Source organism: Sus scrofa, chromosome 4 (assembly GCF_000003025.6).
Source record: "Sus scrofa isolate TJ Tabasco breed Duroc chromosome 4, Sscrofa11.1, whole genome shotgun sequence".
NCBI classification, from domain to species: domain Eukaryota; kingdom Metazoa; phylum Chordata; class Mammalia; order Artiodactyla; family Suidae; genus Sus; species Sus scrofa.
In genome coordinates this window covers 42,173,902-42,193,577 of record NC_010446.5, presented here as the reverse complement: position 1 = coordinate 42,193,577, position 19,676 = coordinate 42,173,902, and the positions used below count along the sequence as shown (strand labels likewise).

The following is a 19,676-nucleotide window of genomic DNA, read 5'->3' as shown; positions in this document are numbered from 1 at the left end:
TTACCTAAAAAATTACTTACTGGCAAAACACCAAAAAAGAAATTCTCAAAAATTACAACAAAATTTAAAAAATCTACTGTGGGTACTTAATAACGGTAAAATTGTACCAAGAGGTAACTAAAAAGTTAGATGGCAAAAACAAGTGGTAACTGAACCTTTAATATATCTTTAACCAGGACTGTAAAATTAATTTAGTAAACTAACAGTTTAATTTACAATGCATTAGAGTGATAAGGTAAAGAGGTTTACACAGAAAAGTTCTCTCCTTTTCATGCCATCCTCTTTGTACTACCTTCCGAGAAGCCTCTCGGGCAGTTTCTTATTTATTCTTGCTCAGACATGTTTATATAAGCACCGTTGTTGATTACTATCTTTTTCACAGTTTTATATTTGCATACATATATAACATACTGATCATATATTTTTAAAATCTTATTGGAGTATAGTTGACTTACAATGTTGTACTATTTTCAGGTGTACAGCAAAGTGAATCAGTTATACATATATATATATGTGCGTATATATATGTGTGTGTATATATATATATATGTGCATATATATATGTGTGTATGTGTGTGTATATATATATATCCTTTTTTTTCCCCATACAGGTTATTACAAACTACTGAGATTTCCCATGATATACAGTAGGTTCTTGTGATTATTATTATCTTTAAGTTGCTATTACTACTTTAAGTATTAATAAAACTTATTTTGAAATATCAAGTATCCTTATGCATTACCTAATTAAAAACAACCACATAAAACTGCCACTAATAAATGTAATATTATTTCCCAAAGCCAAAAATGTCTTACCTAAAGAGAACAGGGTATGGATCGTCTCTCTCTGGTGGTCCAGTAATACGTGCCATGGTCGGGAAAGACTTAACAGGAGGCTGGATCATTGTATGAGGTGCAGTTTCCATTAAATGAAAAACTTCCTCTAGGAGGCTAATAAGCTTTTCTATTTCCCCTTCACTTATATTTGAGGATTCCAAAAGATCCATATCCATTGAAGCGTCTACCTCATTTTCATAGTCTGGGTTTGTTCTCTCAAGTCCAGTATCTGTATCATGATCGGGTTCACTGTGGTTAGGAACAGAAGAAGTCTTCTCTGCTAAATGATCACCAAGTTTTTTAATCTCTGACAAAATTTCATAGAAATGACATTTCTGAAGAATAGCTGAACCAGCAGTGACAACCCTCACAGTCTGATCTAAAAGTATGAGCTCCACAAGTTTTTGATAGCCACTTTTTTCACTCTGCTTACTTCTTAAAAAAGCTTCCATTCCTTCTGTCATACTAATGACGCTGTCCAGAGCTTTAAATGCATTTAACTTAAGGGAAGATGAGACATGATCAGCAAACAGGAGCTCAAATAATCCATTGATCACTCCTGCTTGTAGCAGTCCCATGACTCCTTGAGCCCCACATTCCGCTAGTGAGGACACTAACTTGGTCCCAGCTTTGAGCTGTCGGACATTTAAGGCAATGGGTTGGCGAAGGGCTACTTGTAAATTTAAAGCTTGCATGGTCCAGTCTACCAACTGATCGAGGGCATCTTGTTTTGTGTTTTTCAACTGCAAATAACTTAATCCTTTTATTATTAAACTTGGAATTTCTTCTAAAGCTGTTACCCATTTTGCACCTCTATCTTCTTGATACAAATCCAACAGTTCAGTTAACTTCACTGAGGCTTCTATTGCCCCTGAATTTTCTTTATCTGGACCTTGATCCTTCAATCTACTGATTTCAATTTCAAAAGTAGTCTTGTATGGACAGCTGAAGTATAAGAGTGGTACAAGCTCCCTGTCATATGGATCATATGTCATAGGAGGAACTGAAGCTAAGTCTTCGGCAGTATATTCAACATCAAAGTTTGGATACTTAAATGTTTCACGTTCCAAGTCAGCAATTCCGTCTTCATCACTGGAAATTTGTTCATAACCATCATCCCCTAAAAATTAGTTTGAATAATGTTTAATTGTTACATCATTGTTGCTCAATGTAAAAAAATCTGGTTAGTCAAAAAAATTGTTTAAATAATATGGCAAAAAATAAGAATTAATGATTTCTCAATAAAATGAACTTCTGTCCCAATATCTTATCAACAATTACTAGCATTTTACAATTTCTAATAATTATGAATTTCTAATAATTACCTTTACAACTAACTCTGCTACAGAACTTTTCCTCACAGCAATAAAATTAGAAATGTTTCAAAAACATCCAAAAATACCTTTCCCAGGAGCGAAGAAATTAAGCTTGCCCTCAAGAGAAAGTTATTTTTCAGATGGGAAAAATTAAATGATGGGCCGAAATTATTAAATTAACTAAGAATATCATAATTACAAAACTAGATCAAATATTTTCAGGAAAAACATTCTAGGTTCTTTTTATAACACGAACTTCATATTCCTTAACTTTTACTTCTCTGCCTTGACTGTCACACAGTTTCACAGTTTTTATTACATTTTAAAGATAATTTGTTCATTTTTTTAACATTTTTTTTCTTTTTTTTTTTTAGTTTCCAGGCCAGAGATCAAACCCAAGCCAGAGCAGTGACAACACCAGATCTCCAACTGCTAGGCCACCAGGGAACTCCAAAAATTTGTTCATTTAGGAGTTCCCACTGTGCCACAGTGAGTTAAGGATCTGGCATTGCCACAAATGTGGCATAGGTTGCAACTGTGGCTTGGATTCAATCGCTGGCCCAGAAACTTCCATATGCAATGGTGAGGCTGAAAAAGAAAGATAAAGAAAGTGCTCAACTTTGCCAAAACAAAATTTTCTTAAGGCATATGAGCTGTCACTCTACATAAATGCTTTAATGTTACATTCTATTTCTCGGACAAATTAAGAACCAATTAGTTTGAATATCTCTTTTTGCTTTCAAATGAAAAATAAAGCCTAATTAAAGGACTGCATCATACTGCCATACATCCCTATGTAATTGAGATTTTTTTCCTTCTGAATTTCTATTTATTTATTTTTTTTTTTTTTTTTTTGCTTTTTAGGGCCACACCCGTGGCATATGGAGGTTCCCAGGCTAGAGATCGAATCAAAGCTATAGCCGCCAGCCTATACCACAGCCACAGCAACGCAGGATCTGAGCCACATCTGCAATCTACACCACAGCTCACAGCAGTGCTGGATCCTTAACCCACTGAGCGAGGCCAGGGATTGAACCCACAACCTCATGGTTCCTAGTCGGATTCGTTAACCACTGAGCCATGATGGGAACTCCATGAATTTCTAAAAATAATGTAGCATTTTGCCAAAATACCTAGGTTGCAGACATATTTAGGAATTCCATTCAGCTTAAAAAACCAATCCTTACTCTGAAAAGAGACTACCAAATCCCTAATCACCATGTATTTACTGCATATCCCTGCTTCCCTGGACAAAGCCAATTTTATCAGAGGGCAGCTGATACCACAGCAAGATAAACAGAGTATCTCTCCCAGAAAACTGAAAATGAATCTCAGATATAGCCACGTAGTTTAGGTTGACTGGTTAAGAGAGAAGATCAAAGATAGAGCGTGAACAGAAATATAATAGTTAACAGAATATAAACTAGAAACACAAAGCAAGGATGGAAATCCCAGTTTCAGTCAAGTCTTGAGGACCAGCTACAAACTGATTCTTGGATTTCTTGAAAGCCATTTATCTCTGCTATAAATTCTTTTGCATTGCTCAAAGCTACATCAAGCTAGTTTCTAGCACTTAAAACCAAGACGTCCTAGCTAATTTAACCCACCTTCGCCTTCTTCATCTTCTTCACCTTCCTCCTCTTCATCTTCCTCTTCCTCTTCAGGGATACTATCTACTGTATGGCGATCATCCTCATCCTCATCCTCTTCTTCCTCTACATCCCCATCATCTTCATCATCTTCTACTTCCTCTTGCTGTTCCTCTTCTACTTCTCCTTCATCAGAATATTGACCTTCCTGGGGAACAGAATTCCGATCAGGAGAAATGGGCTCAAAGTAATCTTCTCTATGAGGAGCATCTTCTTCCTTGTCACCAGACACTAAAAAATTGAGATTTAAGGCACAGATTATTTTAATGGCTTAAATAACATGAGGCAGAAGGACTGGTATCACAACTACTTAATGACATCATGGATGACTTAGCTCATAAACACTGTTTTTTAAAAAGTAGTAGAGGAGCTCCTGTCATGGCTCAGTGGTTAATGAATCTGACTAGCAGCCATGAGGTCTCAGGTTCAATCCCTGGCCTTGCTCAGTGGGTTAAGGATCCAGCGTTGCCGTGAGCTGTCCTCCAACTGGCCTGGGAATCTCCATATGCTGTGGGTACGGCCCTAAAAGAAAGCAATAAATAAATAAACAGATAGCAGTAGAATTATTTGCTTCGAAAAAATATTAAGAATATACACTGCACAACCTTATACAGTGAGAATTAATAAAGTATGCTATTTTATGTTCTAATTCAATAATCTTCTTTTTAGCTATTAAGTAACTATACAGATTTTTATCTCTTCCAAGTCTTACATTTTATGTACATACTAGTGCTGTTCTGTACATACCGCTATAGCACATTAACATTTTATTTTCAAAGCAATGTTGCTTCAACATTGCCAATTTTTTTTTTTAAACAAGTTCACGTGCCAACAAAAAAAACTGCAAGAAAACACTGCACGGGATGGGGGCAGGACAAATTCATTAAGATTTGATTACCAGCATCTAAATTTTTTTTCTTTAATCAAAAAGTACTATTAACATTAATCTTGGGAGTTCCCGTTGTGGCTCAGTGGTTAACGAATCCGGCTAGGAATCATGAGGTTGCGGGTTCGATCCCTGGCCTCGCTCAGTGGGTTAAGGATCCATTGCTGTGAGCTGTGGTGTAAGTCCAAGACGCGGCTCGGATCCCGCGTTGCTGTGGCTGTGATATAGGCCGGCAGCTGTAGCCCTGGTTCGACCCCTAGCCTGGGAACCTCCATATGCTGCAGGTGTGGCCCTAAAAAGGCAAGAGACAAAAAAAAAAAAAAAAAAAAAAAAAAAGGTACCATTAATATTTTTTCTACCTGGCAATGGCAAGGGATCATCTTCATCATCATCAGGTGGAGGGGGTCCTGGTGGAGTTCTCGGTCCCCTTGGCTGTGGTCTTGGAGGGCTTCCATTAAATTGATCTTCCTTCTCCCCATCAGCTAGTTTTATTAGAGACAGAAAAAGAACTTTCAAATTATTAAAGTATAGTGAAAACAAATGCAGGACAAAAAAATGCTATTCATCATTTGAGTTTTCATCTTCAGAATTTATAAACTTCCTTTCTGATGTCTAACAGAAATTTTGTGAATTAATTTGTATGGGGAAAGTGAAAATTTCTGAGTTCCCATATGCCAAAATATAATGTATATAACTTTTGTGCATTATCCCAGAGAAATGGAGACTTATTTTCCTGAAAGAAAGATGTAACAAATGCTCATAATAGCTTTATTTGCAAAAGTCAAAAACTGGACACTATGACTGAACAGTTAAGTAAACTATAATACATCTATACTATGTATTACTACTCAACAACAATAAAGGATGATCTACTAATACAAAAAGTAGATAAACTTCAAAGAAATTATGCTGAATGAAAAATGCCAATCTCAATGTCTTGATTCCAACTTCATGATTCTATTTTTTGGTAATAGTCATGAAATAATTACAGAGACAGAGACTAGATCATTGATTGCCAAAGATTAGAACAGATAAGATGTGTGTGGCTACAAAGAGGTAACACCAGGGAATCTTTTGATGATACAATCAAGAATCTGAACTGCAGAGTTCCCGTCACAGCTCAGTGATAACAAAACCGACTAGTATCCATGAGGATGCAGGTTCAATTTCTGGCCTTGCTTAGTGAGTTAAAAAAAAAACTTAACTTCAGTAATGGTTACACGAAACTAGACATGACATAAAATTACAAAGAGCTCTACACACACAAACACATAAGTACGTGAATAAACGGTGAAATCTGAACAAGCTCTACAGACTGTAACAATGCTAATTTTGTTTTGATTTGTACTAGAGTTGTAAAAGATGTTAACACTGGGGGAACCTGGGGAAGAGCGCACAGGACTTCCCTATACATTTCTTTGCAGTATCCTGTAAATCTACAACTATTTCAAAATAAAAAGTTAAAAACATATACACATATACACAAACATATGTACAATATATGAGCTTAAGTGTTCATTTTACATCTCTCTCTGTGTTTGTTTTTAGGGTCTCACCCAAGGCAATCGGAGGTTCCCAGGCTAGGGGTTGAATTGGAGCTACAGCTACTGGCCTACACCACAGCTGCAGCAATTCGGGATCCAAGTTGCACCTGTGACCTACACCACAACTCACAGTAACTCCAGATCCTTAACCCACTGAGCAAGGCCAGGGATTAAACCTGCATCCTCATGGATATTAATCGGGCTGTTACCACTGAGTCACAATGGGAACTGCCATTTTATTTCATTTTCAAACAAGTCAGTAAATTCAACAAAACTTAGAGTAACTATACATAAGTAACATACATGTCAGACAAGGTGATAAGACTAGACACAATAGAAAAGAATAATGAGGAGTTCCCGTCGTGGCACAGTGGTTAACAAATCCGACTAGGAACCATGAGGTTGCGGGTTCGGTCCCTGCCCTTGCTCAGTGGGTCAAGGTTCCGGCGTTGCCGTGAGCTGTGGTGTAGGTCGCAGACGCGGCTCGGATCCTGCGTTGCTGTGGCTCTGGCGTAGGCTGGCAGCTACAGCTCCGATTAGACCCCTAGCCTGGGAACCTCCATATGCCGCGGGAGTGGCCCAAGAAATGGCAAAAAGACAAAAAAAAAAAAAAAAAAGTGAAAAGAATAATGAGGAGTTCCCGCTGTGGTTAACGAATTCAACTAGGAACCATGAGGTTTCGGGTTTGATCCCTGGCCTTGCTCAGTGGGTTAAGGATCTGACGTTGCCATGAGCTGTGGTGTAGGTTGCAGACTCGGCTTGGATCCCATGTTGCTGTGGCCCTAGCATAGGCCAGCAGCTGCACCTCCTATTAGACCCCTACCCTTGGAACCCCCATATGCCTCGGGAGCGGCCGTAGAAAACACGAAAAGACAAAAAAAAAAAAAAAAAAAATGAAATCAGAAATGAAAGTAGAGATATTACAACTGATACCACCAAAAAACAAAGGCTCATAAGAGGCTACTATAAACAATTATACACCAACATATTAGAGGACCTAGAAGAAATGTATACACCCCTAGAAATATACAACCTACTAAGACAGAATCATGATTATAATATCTGAACAGACCAATTACTGTAAGAAGATTGGATCAGTAATCTAAACCCTCCTCAAAACAAAAGTCAGAGGCCATATGGCTTTACTGGTGAATTCTACCAAACATTCAAAGAAGAATTAATACCAATCCTTCTCAATCTTCCATACTCCTCTACAAGTCTAGCATTATCCTAATGTCAAAACCAGACAAAGATGCCTAAAGAGAAGAAAGTTATAAGCCAATATCCCTGATAAATATACACGCAAAAATCCTCAACAAAATATCAGCGAGCCAAATTCTATAATACATTAAAAGGATCACACGTTGTGATTAAGTGGGGTTTATCCCAAGGGATGCAACAGCAGTTCAACACCTGCACATTAGTTAACTCCACAGATGCAGAAAAACCACTGGACAAAATTCAAATCCATTTATGATAAATACTCTCAAAGGAGTGGGTATAGAGGGAATGTACCTCACCATAATAAAAGTTGTTTATGACAAGCCCATAGCTAACATCACTCTCAATGATGAAAAGCTAAAAGCTTCTTCTCTAAGATCAAGAACAAGACAAGGATACCTGTTCTTGCTGCTTTTACTCAATGTAGTGTTGGAAGTCGTAACTAGTGCAATTAGGCAAGAAAAAGAAATAAAAGGCATCCAAATTTAAAAAGACATAAAATTATCACTCTTTGCAGATAACAAGACAGAGGCATACCCTGCTTTTCGAAAGTTTACTTTAACAAAAGACCTATATTAGTACCTGTTTTCACTGTCAAAATAAATCCAGGAGTTCCCATCATGGCTCAGTGGTTAACGAACCCAACTATCATCCAGGAGGACTCGCGTTCGATCCCTGGCCTCACTCAGTGGGTTAAGGATCTGGCGTTGCCGTGAGTTGTGATGTAGGTTGCAGATGCAGCATGGATCGTGTGTTGCTGTGGCTGTGGCATAGGCCAGCAGCTTCAGCTCCCATTCAATCCCTAGCCTGGGAACCTCCACAAGCTTCTAAAGAGACAAAAAGACAAAAGACACCCTAAAGAGACAAAAAGACAAAAAAAAAAAAAAAAAAAAAAAAAAAATTCCAAAGAGGATTTTCACTTCTTTCTCTTTTAGAAAAAAATGTGAAAAGTGAAAATCAGTGTTAAGCATTTGTTTGGCAGTGAATTATTACGGAGGCAGTATAATCCTAAGGAGCAAGTAGTATTGCCAAGTTCTTTCCCCAGCAGCTACACTCAACATCTCAGCATTAAGCCGCCATAGCTTTGAATTATGTCTGTGAGCATCTGCTTTATCTCAATTTATTTTCTGCATCCATTAGCAAGACACATCCTAAAGTAACTGTTCCTTCATTTTATTCCATTTTGGCTTACAAAAGTTTTCGTAGGAACACTCTACTTTCAGATAACAAGGGAAACTTGTATTACATATAGAAAACACTAAAGACACGATCAAAAAAAAAATCTATTGAACTGATAAACAAATACAGTCAATCTGTAGGATGTAACATCAATATACAAAAATTGGTTGCATTTCTATACACCAATAATGAACTACGAGAAAGAGATTTTTTTTTTTTTTTTATTCCTAAGTTTTTTTTTTTTTTTTTTTTTTTTTTTATTATTTTCCCACTGTACAGCAAGGGGGTCAGGTCATCCTTAGATGTATACATTGCAGTTACAGTTTTTTCCCCCAGAGAAAGAGATTTTAAGAGAACAATCCCTTTTACAATTTAATCAAAAAGAATAACATACCTAAGAATAAATTTAACCAAAGATGTAAAAGATATGTATGCTGAAAACCACAAGACATTAATGAAAAAGAGTGAAGGAGACACAAATAAATGAAAAGATATTCTGCCCATAGACTGGAAGAATTAATAAAGATAAAATGTCCAGAACCTCCCACTGTGGCGCAGCAGATTAAGATGTGGCAGTGTCTCTGTGGCAGCAAGAGTTCAATCCCCAGCCCAGTGCAGTGGGTTAAGGATCTGGCATTTCCACAGCAGTGGCTCAGTCAATCCTTGGCTAGGGATTTCCATATGCCACATGTGTGGCCCTGGGGGAAAAAAAAAAAAAAAATCTGACTGAAGCAGCTCAAGCCGCTATGGAGGTAGGGGTTCAATCCCTGACCCAGTGCAGTGCGTTAAAGGATCTGGTGTATGTCACAGCTGTGGCTCAGATTCAAACACTGGCCCAGGAACTTCCACGTGCCATGACTGTTGCCATAAAACATTAAAAGATAAAAAAAAATTTTTTTAAGAGAAGAAAACTTGTTTAACTCAAGAGAAAACGAAACAAAACAACCCTATTAAAAAATGGGCAGATCTGAACAGACATTTTTCCAAGAAGACATAGAGATAGCCAACAGGTACATAAAAAAATGCTCTACCTCATCAAAAAAATATTTCTAATGTACAATGGAATGTTATTCAGCAATAAAAAAGGAAATAAGCCTTGCCATTTGCAACAACATGGACCTTGAGGCCACAACGCTATGTGAAATAAGTCAGAGAAAGTCAAATATCATATGGTCCCTCTTATATGTGCAAATCTAAAAATAACCACTAATTCATATGGTCTCTCTTATACGTGCAAATCTAAAAATAACCACCAATGGGAGTTCCTGTCGTGGCTGAGAAGTAATGAACCCAATTAGTATCCATCCAGGTTTGATCCCTGCCCTAGCTCAGTGGTTAAGGATCCAGCGTTGCTGTGAGCTGTGTAGATGGGAGATGCGGCTTGGATCCTGTGTTGCTGTGGCTGTGGTATAGGCTGGCAGCTGCAGCTCCTATTTGATCCCTAACCTGGGAACCTCCATGTGCCATGGGTGCAGCCATAAAAAGGAGAAAAAAAAAAAAAGTACTTCAGAATTTATTCTCAAATCTCCTTTTTGAACAGCTTACAATGAGTAACACTTGAGTGAGGAAAAGAGACCCTAGGAAACATGAGTCCAGCTACCTGTTTCAGAAAAGGAAAGTCACTGGAGTCTATTTTCATTTTTCTTGTCTCAAGTTAATGAGCAAAAGATTCTCAAGAATGGGAAAATCTGCCTTAGCTAAAATTTAGATACCTAAGCAAATGTGAAATGTAGTCCTGAAAAAACAAATACTCTTAACATGAATATTCCAAAACATATACCAAATTTATCGCCTATTCTTCAATTCTTTTAGAGAAATCTTCACAGTAAACCACAAGTAACTATGGATCATTTACATATTTTAAACGGGAAAAAAAAAAAACAACTTCAGGCCAATTAAAAAAGCATCTGGGAAGGTAGAGGAAGAAAATAAAATACAACCACTTCAATAAAAAAAGAAACTCTCCTAGGCAAGAATGGGAGACTGAGAAATAACCTATAAGCATTAAACAAGATTCGAAAGGTAGAAGAGCTCTTTGAATTACCTTTTCCTACTATAATGAACATAAGTATCACTAAAAAAAGCAAATTTGAAATTCTCACCATGTTTTGGATTCCTTTTCAAACTTGGCTGTGGCTGGGGAGGTGGTGGAGGTGGAGGTGGAGGTGGTGGAGAGTCTCTATCATGACTTATGACTCTATCCACTGATCCGTATATTGCCAGTGTCAGACAGTTATACCAGCCTCTTAGCACCAAACCATCGGTATTTACCTGATTTTTTGAGAGAGGGAAGGGAAGAGATATCTTACAAACTAAGGTTTTAACATATCAGAAATAAACTGATATCAAGTTACTTTATGATTCAACTAAAGTCTTTCAATGTATGTTGAAAATGCAAAGGTCACTACTGGTGGAAATCCACCCAGAGGCACAACTTTTATATGGCCCTCCAGAGCTACCATACCTAAAACTGTCTCAAGTCTACATCTCCCCAATCCTATACTTTAGCCAATCCTACTCAAAAATCACAACAAGGAGTTCCCATCGTGGCTCAGTGGAAACAAATCTGACTAGTATCCATGAGGACCCAGGTTCGATCCCTGGCCTAGTTCAGTGGGTTAAGGATCCAGTGTTGCAGTGAGCTATAGTTGCAGAGGAGGCTCGGATCTGGCATTGCTGTGGCTGTGGCATAGGCCGGCAGCTACAGCTCCGATTCAACCCTTAGCCTGGAAACCTCTATATGGCGCAGGCACGGACCTAAAAAGACAAAAAAATGAATGAATAAATAAATAAAAAGAACAACCAGATTCCCAACCAAGAGAAGAGAAATGAAAATGAAATTAAGAGTTACTGCCAATTAATAAATTAAACCCAATAGTTACAGGGGTCATGAAGGCACACAAAAGTACAAATTATTATAAAGCCATTATAAAGCCCATAAAATTATACAGCATTCTTTTTACATGACCAATCATACATGCAGGTATATTTTATGTACCTATACTGTATTTAAAATGGTAACCAGAGGCATTAAACAAATTGTTTTTGCAAATAAACTTATCCTAAAAAGATCAGAGACCTTATCAATGCCATTAACCCTCAATATTTCCTTATAAAAATGACTTTTTTTTCCCAGAGCTTATCTACATTAACCATTCTATCTTCACAATAGCTATGAGAAGTAATCAGAGTGAACATTATCAATAAATCAGAAAATGAATGTCAGGAGAAGAACCTGGACTAGAAACCAAAGCCCTGATTTCTGAGCTCTCCCATTCTACAATGCTGGGTAAAGATGAAATAATAAGTGGTGATGGTATTCCTTCCAGAGGAAGAAAGAAACCATTATTCTCCTTCCTAGTCAAACTCTAGCAAAGGGAAACTGGGGACCAAAAGAAAGGTTCCAAGACTATGCCCACAGATTAACAAACTCATTGGAAGGAAGATAAATAGATAAAGAAGATAATTTTTAGTCTAAACAAAGTGCAGAGGATTAAATACTCATCTCTTACCAAAAACAAACAAGTAGGACGAGTATTCCCAAACTAGATCACAATTATTTTTGGAGTTTGGGTCTTCCATGATTTAGATCTTTTAGACTGGCACTTGGTGTATCAAGAAAAAAGCATACTTTTGACATGCAAGGAAAAAGTATGAAATATGTATTTTAAAAGGAACCTTGGAGTTCCCACTGTGGTGCAGTGGGTTAAGAATCCAATTGCAGCGAGTCAGGTCACTGCAGAGGCACAGGTTCAATTCCTGGCCCAGCACAGTGGGTTAAGGATCCAGCATTGCCTGAGCTGTGGCATAGGTCACAGCTGCAGCTTGAATTCAATCCCTTGCCCAGGAACTACCATATGCCGCAAGTACGGCCGTTAAAAAAAAAAAAAAAAAAAAAAAAAAAAAAAAAAAAAGACAAAGAAAAGAAACCTTAATTAAAGTACAATGATACCTAATAATAATTTACCTGCCTGTCATCTTCTCAAGTTGCCCACCTAAATGAAAGAAGGAAAAGCACAGATGCTGGCTTCTTCCTGACCCAAGAATAAAATTAGAAAAAAAGAGCTATATGAGTAGAAAATAGCATTACAATGTCTTTACTCCATTTCAAAATGGCTTCTGGAATACAAGAGGAATCAGATAAAAAATGATGGTATTCTGCAAAACTAAAACCAAGTAAGCTAACATTCTGCATCACTGGTGTATCTGGGTCAAAAGCTCTGAATGCATGTGAAAACAACAGTGGAAATAAGTTGAAAACTGATGTCCACAATTACCTTTGAGTTGGGTCTGAAGATGATGGAAGTATTCTCATCATATTCCAGGCTGCCAAAAGAGTAGGAATAAATAAATAGGCTCAAACACTGAACATCATAGTTTTTGAAGAAGCTTTTCTACATTCATATATTTTAATTAAATGCTAGGTTTTTGTTTTAATAAACCACCCTCATTTAAATATCAAGAAATAAAATCAAGAAAAAGTGTAAGACAAGCCCCCCCAAGCCCCAGAGATTCTGGTTTAACTGCTTTGAGGTGAATGTGGGTATCAATATTTGTTTAAAAGCACCCCAGGTAATTCTAACGTACAGCCAGAGTAGAGAATTACAGCATTTAGTCTTCAAAAAAAAAAAAAGTATATATCAGAATCAAAATTTTCAAAAAGTATCTATTTTTATCAGGCAGGTACTGACATAAGAAAAACATTCTCTAGTATTAAACATTGGCCACTTCAGATTATCTAGGTTCCCTTCGTTTAAATGAAAAAAGGCTGGCATTCCTATCATGGCACAATAGAAACAAATCCAACTAGTATCCATGAGGATGCGGGTTTGATCCCTGGCCTCACTCATGGAATCTGGCATTGCCATGAGCTGTGCTGTAGGTTGCTGTGGCTGTGGTGCAGGCTCTGATTCGACCCCTAACCGGGAAACTTCCATATACCACGGGTGCAGCCCTAAAAAAGCAATAACTAAATAAGTAAATAAATTAAAATTTCTTCAAAGGTTAAATTATCAATGTAATTTAATAAGTGAGTGAAGAATCAATAAAAAAAAGCAAAGTCTAAAAAACTCAATTCCTGAGAACAGAAAAATTTCCATGTCTAACATGCCTTTAAAAATTTTTTATTTTATAAATGAGTAATCCATTTAATGGTTAATTATTTTGCAGATATCAAAACAAATGGTATTAGTAATACCTAGTATGTATTAAATAAATCAAAATGGGGGCTATTAACAAAATTCTCACTTTACAAAAATGTAACTACGGAATTTTAAATTACACACTAGTGTAATGTAAAAAAAACACAGACAAAATCTCAATGTGTTTATTTAGTTTAAGAATCAAAACACAGGAGTTCCCGTCGTGGCACAGCAGAAAGGAATCCACTAGGAACCATGAGGTTGCGGGTTCAATCCCTGGCCTCGCTCAGTGGGTTAAGGATCTGGCACTGCCGTGAGCCGTGGTGTAGGTTGCAGACGCGGCTCAGAGTCAACGTTGCTGTGGCATAGGTCAGCAGGTAAACTCCGACTGGACCCTTGGCCTGGGAACTTCCATGTGCCACAGGCGAGGCCCTAAAGAAAGATAAGACAAAAAAAAAAAAAAAAAAAGAATTCAAAATAGAATTGTTTACTAATTAGGTTATTATCAAATCATGTGATATGTTTATGAAATGCATACATTAATAAAAAATAAAACATGGCTAATGTTTCACACATTTACAATTTTATTTTAAAAATAAACCCAACATCTTCTTAGGAACTTGATATTTCCTTAATATTGTCAATTGAAAAAATTAAGCCCTGAGTTCCTGGGTCTATCACCATATGTAGCCTTTTTTTTCTATCTAATGAATAAAAAGGTTTTATTTTCTAACTTATGAGTTTCTGATAAAATTACCTAGTAAGTACATACCTTCCCAACCTATCGAAAACTGGGGCACTTGGTTTGCTTACATTGTTAAAGAATAAGTCTAATTGAAATGTGTGTGGTGATGTCTCCCTGTAAATGAAACAGAATTGAAATGTCAGCCTTTATAATTATCAGTCCCTAAATTAAAACAAAAAACAAAGTAGGTACAAATTTAAGATCAATTCTAGAATTAATATACAATATTCTTAAGATTTAAAATTAAATAATAAAAACAGTTAACTACAATATTTTCTGAAATTTTATTCACATCCAATTCTCAAAAAGGTCAACTATGCACTTTGAGTATTATTAAAAAAATTATAGGAGTTCCCATCGTGGCTCAGTGGTTAATGGATCCAAGTAGGAACCATGAGGTTGCAGGTTTGATCCCTGGCCTGGCTCAGTGGGTTAAGGATCCGGCGTTGCCTTGAGCTGTGGTGTGGGTTGCAGATGAGGCTCGGATCCCAAGTTGCTGTGACTCTGGCGTAGGCTGTTGGCTACAGCTCTGATTGGACCCCTAGCCTGGGAACCCCCACATGCCGCGGGTGCGGTCCTAGTAAAAGATAAAAAAAAGACAAAAAAAAAAAAAAAAAGTAGCCATTAGATATCTTTCACCTGCTACTTGGACCATTTTCAAACACATAAATATTTTAAAATTTTAATGTATTTTAACAGCATGTGCTAACTAATTGTGCTATCTAGTTTTATAATTCTTCATATCATTATTCTATTAACAACAAGAATCAAGATTCAACTAATTTGGAGCTCCCGATGTGGCTCAGCAGTAACAAATCCTACTAGCATCCATGAGGACTCAGGTGCTATCCCTGGCCTCGCTCAGTGGGCTAAGGATCCGGTGTTGCTGTGAACTGTGGTGTAGGTCACAGACACGGCTTCGATCCCAAGTTGCTGTGGCTGTGGTGTAAGAGGGCAGCTACAGCTCTGATTCCACCCCTAGCCTGGGAACTTCTACATGCCATGGGTGCGGCCCTAAAAAGACAAAAAAAGAGTTAACTAATTTTAGGTTGTAAATTATAACTACCATTTGATTTCAACTTAACCCACATTCATATGACTATAATAATTTGAGAATCAGAGCCCTAAATTTAGACCTAAAGTCTAAATTGAAATTTGTATGGCACAATTTGCATAACATTTTGGTTTTACTATAGATTTATATAGTCAAGATTAAAGCCTATTTAATTTGCATTAGAATGAATCTTGCTACACCTGTTATATATGTATATATATTACCCTTCACTGAAATTCCTTAGGCTCAACTAAAATCTTGATTTTAAACAAGGCATGATTTATTGTTTATTTACAAAAATCCAAATGGGGGGGTTCCAGCCATGGTGCAGTGGGCTAAGAATCTGAATTCAGGAGTTCCCGTCGCGGCGCAGTGGTTAACGAATCCGACTAGGAACCATGAGGTTGCGGGTTCGGTCCCTGCCCTTGCTCAGCGGGTTAACGATCCGGCGTTGCTGTGAGCTGTGGTGTAGGTTGCAGACGCGGCTCGGATCCCGCGTTGCTGTGCCTCTGGCATAGGCCGGTGGCTACAGCTCCGATTGGACCCCTAGCCTGGGAACCTCCATATGCCGAGGGAGCAGCCCAAAGAAATAGCAAAAAAAGAAAAAAAAAAAAAAAAAAAAAAAAAAAGAATCTGAATTCAGCGGCTTGGGTCACAGAGGAGGTTGCAGGTTCAATCCCTGGCTTGGCGCAGTAGGTTAGAGGATCCAGAATTCCTACAACTGTCACATACGTCACAACTGTGGCTTGGATTCATTCACTGGCCCAGGAACTTCTATATGCTGTGGGTATAGCCATAAAATTAAAAACAAACAAAAAATTCACAGAGTTCCCATTGTGGCTCAGCAGAAACAAATCCAACTAGTATACATGAGGATGTGGGTTTGATCCCTGGCCTCGATCAGTGGGTGATGTCCTGAGCTGTGGCGTGGAAGTCCCAGATGCGGCTCGGATCCCATGTTGCTGTGGCTGTTGCATAGGTGGGTAGCTGTAGCTCTGATTCGCCCCTAGCCTGGGAATTTCCATATGCCACAAGTGCAGGCCTGAAAAGCAAAAAAAGAGTAAAAAAAGAAAAAATTCAAATGGCAAAAAGTGTAATGCTCACAGTACTATCAGAGATTCCCTTATGCACTCCTGGTAGAAGTACAAACAGGTGTGATCCTTCTGAAAGACAATATGGCAATAAAATTCAGGAGACAAAAAATGTTGACACCATTTGCCAGAAATACTTTTATCTACAAAGTGTTTCTATGGAAATACTGATGTGCAAAGTTTTTTTTTTTCTTCCCAACAGGAGATTCATTAGACTAATAATTTGAAAACTAAAAACCATCTAATGGTCCCCATATTAGGAACTAGCCAAGTAAATGATGGTACATTCATTTGTTAAGATTCTGCAGTCATGGAGTTCCCATCATAGCGCAGCAGAAACGAATCCGACTAGGAACCAGGAGGTTGCGGGTTCAATCCCTGGCCTCACTCAGTGGGTTAAGGATCCAGCGTTGCTGTGGGCTGTGGCACAGGCTGGCAGCCACAGCTCCAATTCGACCCCTAGCCTGGGAACCTCCATATGCCGTGGGTGTGGCCCTAAAAAGACAAGACAAAAAAAAAAAAAAAAAAAGAAGATTCTGCAGTCACTAGAAACTGTATTTTCAAATAAAATTAAGTGATGTGAAGTACTCCCAACATAATGTTAAATGAAATAAAAGAACACAAAGAATAGTATACAACGGGGTCAGAGCGGCACCAGATATTTACCTTACCCAAATTCAACATACATGCTCAACAACTCTCATCTCTCTCTCCTATCCTTCCACTTCAAACCAGACCCTGGCCTCCAATATCTCAAGGAAGGGAAAAAGGGCTGAAATGTAAATTATTTCCTCTGGAGGCAACAAAGATTCAGGTACCTAGCACTGAAAAGTGATTTAATTAACCTACCGTAATTTGACTGCACTAGACGTTGATCTTAAAAAACTTGCTGACTCTAAAACCTAGCCTCATATGACACCACTTCTACAAAAAAATAACAAAACACATAAAAACACACATATACAAACTTAAAAACACAATGCATCAAATGTTAAGATTCGCCCTCTCTCAGAATAGAACGATTAAAAAGATCTTTTGTTGTTTTTGTTTTGATTTAGCCAAACCCACAGCATGTTGAAGTTGCCGAGCCAGGGATTTAACTTGAGCCACTGTAGTAACAACTGTCAGATCCTTAACTTGCTGTGCCACAAGAGAACTCCATAAGGATTTTAATTTTACAATGAGGAAAATAACTATCATAAAGTATGCTGCACAAATATCATTTGATCTCTGACATGACTTTCAACCTCGAGATTTCAGGCTTCCCAGCATCTTACATTTGTATTACTGTTCTATAACATACTGTGTTTAAGTTGTTTCCAATAATAATCTCATATTTGGAATTATTAAAACACAAGCTGCCATTCACCCCCAGCTAAGAAAAAGGAGAGAGAGAAGAGGGGAAATGTAACAAATACTCTTACCCACTGTAGCTAATGGCAGAGATCTATTCTGCCTGCTTGCGGCAGCCAGCCTCCAACATGGCTCCCAAACCCCTGCTTCTTGATAGTCACACCCTCCCTCCCACACTGTCCTGGCAGAATACGAAATCAATAGAATATAATAAAAGCAGTATATTGAAGTATGTCACTTCTGATATTAAGTTATAAAACACAGTGACGGTGGTTTCCTTCTTAGGCGTGCTCTCTCATTCTCATTCTTAGATCACTCGCCCTGGAAGAATCCATGCTGTGACCCAGGCAAACCTCAAGAAAGGGTCTCCTGGCAAAGAATTGGAAATCATCTGCCAACAGTCATGTGAGCAGGCTTCTAAAATTTCTCAGCCTCAGTCAATTCTTCTGAGACTTCATCCCAAGGCCTCTATCTTAGTTATAACCTCATGAGGGAACACGAGCCAATCAAGCAGCTCCCGGGTTCCTGACCCTCAGAAATAGTGTGGGATTAGGCTGCTGAATTTGCTGTAATTTGTTATACAGCAACAGACCTCTCTTGACCAAAAATGGTGCGAATAGAGAAGACTGCTGGATACACTATCATTACTCCATCTTTCCCATCCTAGAAAGATTGGAAGCACAAGAAAAGCAGAAAGAAATTATAAGAAAACCGGAGTGTTTATTTTCTTAAACATGGCAAAAAAGATTATGAAATCAGAAATTTCTGTTGTGGTTCAGCAGTAATGAGCCCGACTACTATCCATGACGATAAGGGTTCAATTTCTGGCCTCACTCAATGGGTTAAGGATTCAGCATCGCTATAAGCTGTTGTGTAGGTCAAAGACGCAGCTTGGACCCCAAGTTGCTGTGGCTGTGATGCAGGCCGGCAGCTGTGGCTCCAATTTTACCCCTGCCATATGTCTCAAGTACAGCCCTAAAAAGAAAAAAAAAAAAAAAAAAAAAAAAAAAAAGAGGAGTTCCCGTCGTGGTGCAGTGGTTAACAAATCTGACTAGGAACCATGAGGTTGCGGGTTCGATCCCTGGCCTTGCTCAGTGGGTTAAGGATCTGGTGTTGCCGTGAGCTGCGGTATGGGTCACAGACGCGGCTCAGATCTGGCATTGCTGTGGCTCTGGCGTAGGCCGACAGCTACAGCTCCGATTAGACCCCTAGCCTGGGAACCTCTATATGCCGCGGGAGTGGCCCTAGAAAAGGCAAAAAGACAAAATAAATAAATAAATAAATATATAAAGTATTCTTATTGTGGAGTTCCCACTGTGGCGCAGCAGAAACAAACCTGACTAGTATCCATGAGGATGCAGGTTCAATCCACGGCCTTGCCATGAGCTATGGTGTAGACTGAAGACAAGGCTTGGACCTCTCGTGGCTGTGGCTATGGTATAAACCAGAAGCTGTAGCTCAGACTCAACCCCTAGCCTGGGAACTTCCACATGTTGCAGGAGCAGCCCTCAAAAGCAAAAAAAAAAGTATTCTTATTGCTTTGTTTTATATTTGTTTTACCTTTGAATGACCTGGAAACATCTGAAGATTTTCTACCTACTTCTACAAATAACCAACTACTTTTCACAATTTTGAAGAAATGAGCCCTTAACTCTGAATT

At 38.2% G+C, this 19,676-nt stretch overlaps 1 protein-coding gene across 5 annotated transcripts in view; it reads right to left on the bottom strand.

The window, feature by feature from the left end:
* Nucleotides 1-19,676, bottom strand: part of KIAA1429 (KIAA1429 ortholog) — a 73,887-nt gene that overhangs the window by 42,733 nt on the left and 11,478 nt on the right. For 3 of the 5 annotated variants that reach the window (XM_021089096.1, XM_021089098.1, XM_021089099.1), the window contains exons 3-8: nt 14,546-14,632; nt 12,910-12,958; nt 10,735-10,903; nt 5,048-5,170; nt 3,761-4,033; nt 817-1,957 (exon numbers count right to left, since the gene is read on the bottom strand). In XM_021089096.1, coding sequence (XP_020944755.1) covers nt 817-1,957; nt 3,761-4,033; nt 5,048-5,170; nt 10,735-10,903; nt 12,910-12,958; nt 14,546-14,632 — 1,842 coding nt within the window. Of the gene's footprint in view, nt 1-816; nt 1,958-3,760; nt 4,034-5,047; nt 5,171-10,734; nt 10,904-12,909; nt 12,959-14,545; nt 14,633-16,676; nt 16,736-19,676 lie in introns of all 5 variants that reach the window. The other 2 variants (XM_021089100.1, XM_021089097.1) reach the window with 2 other exon arrangements.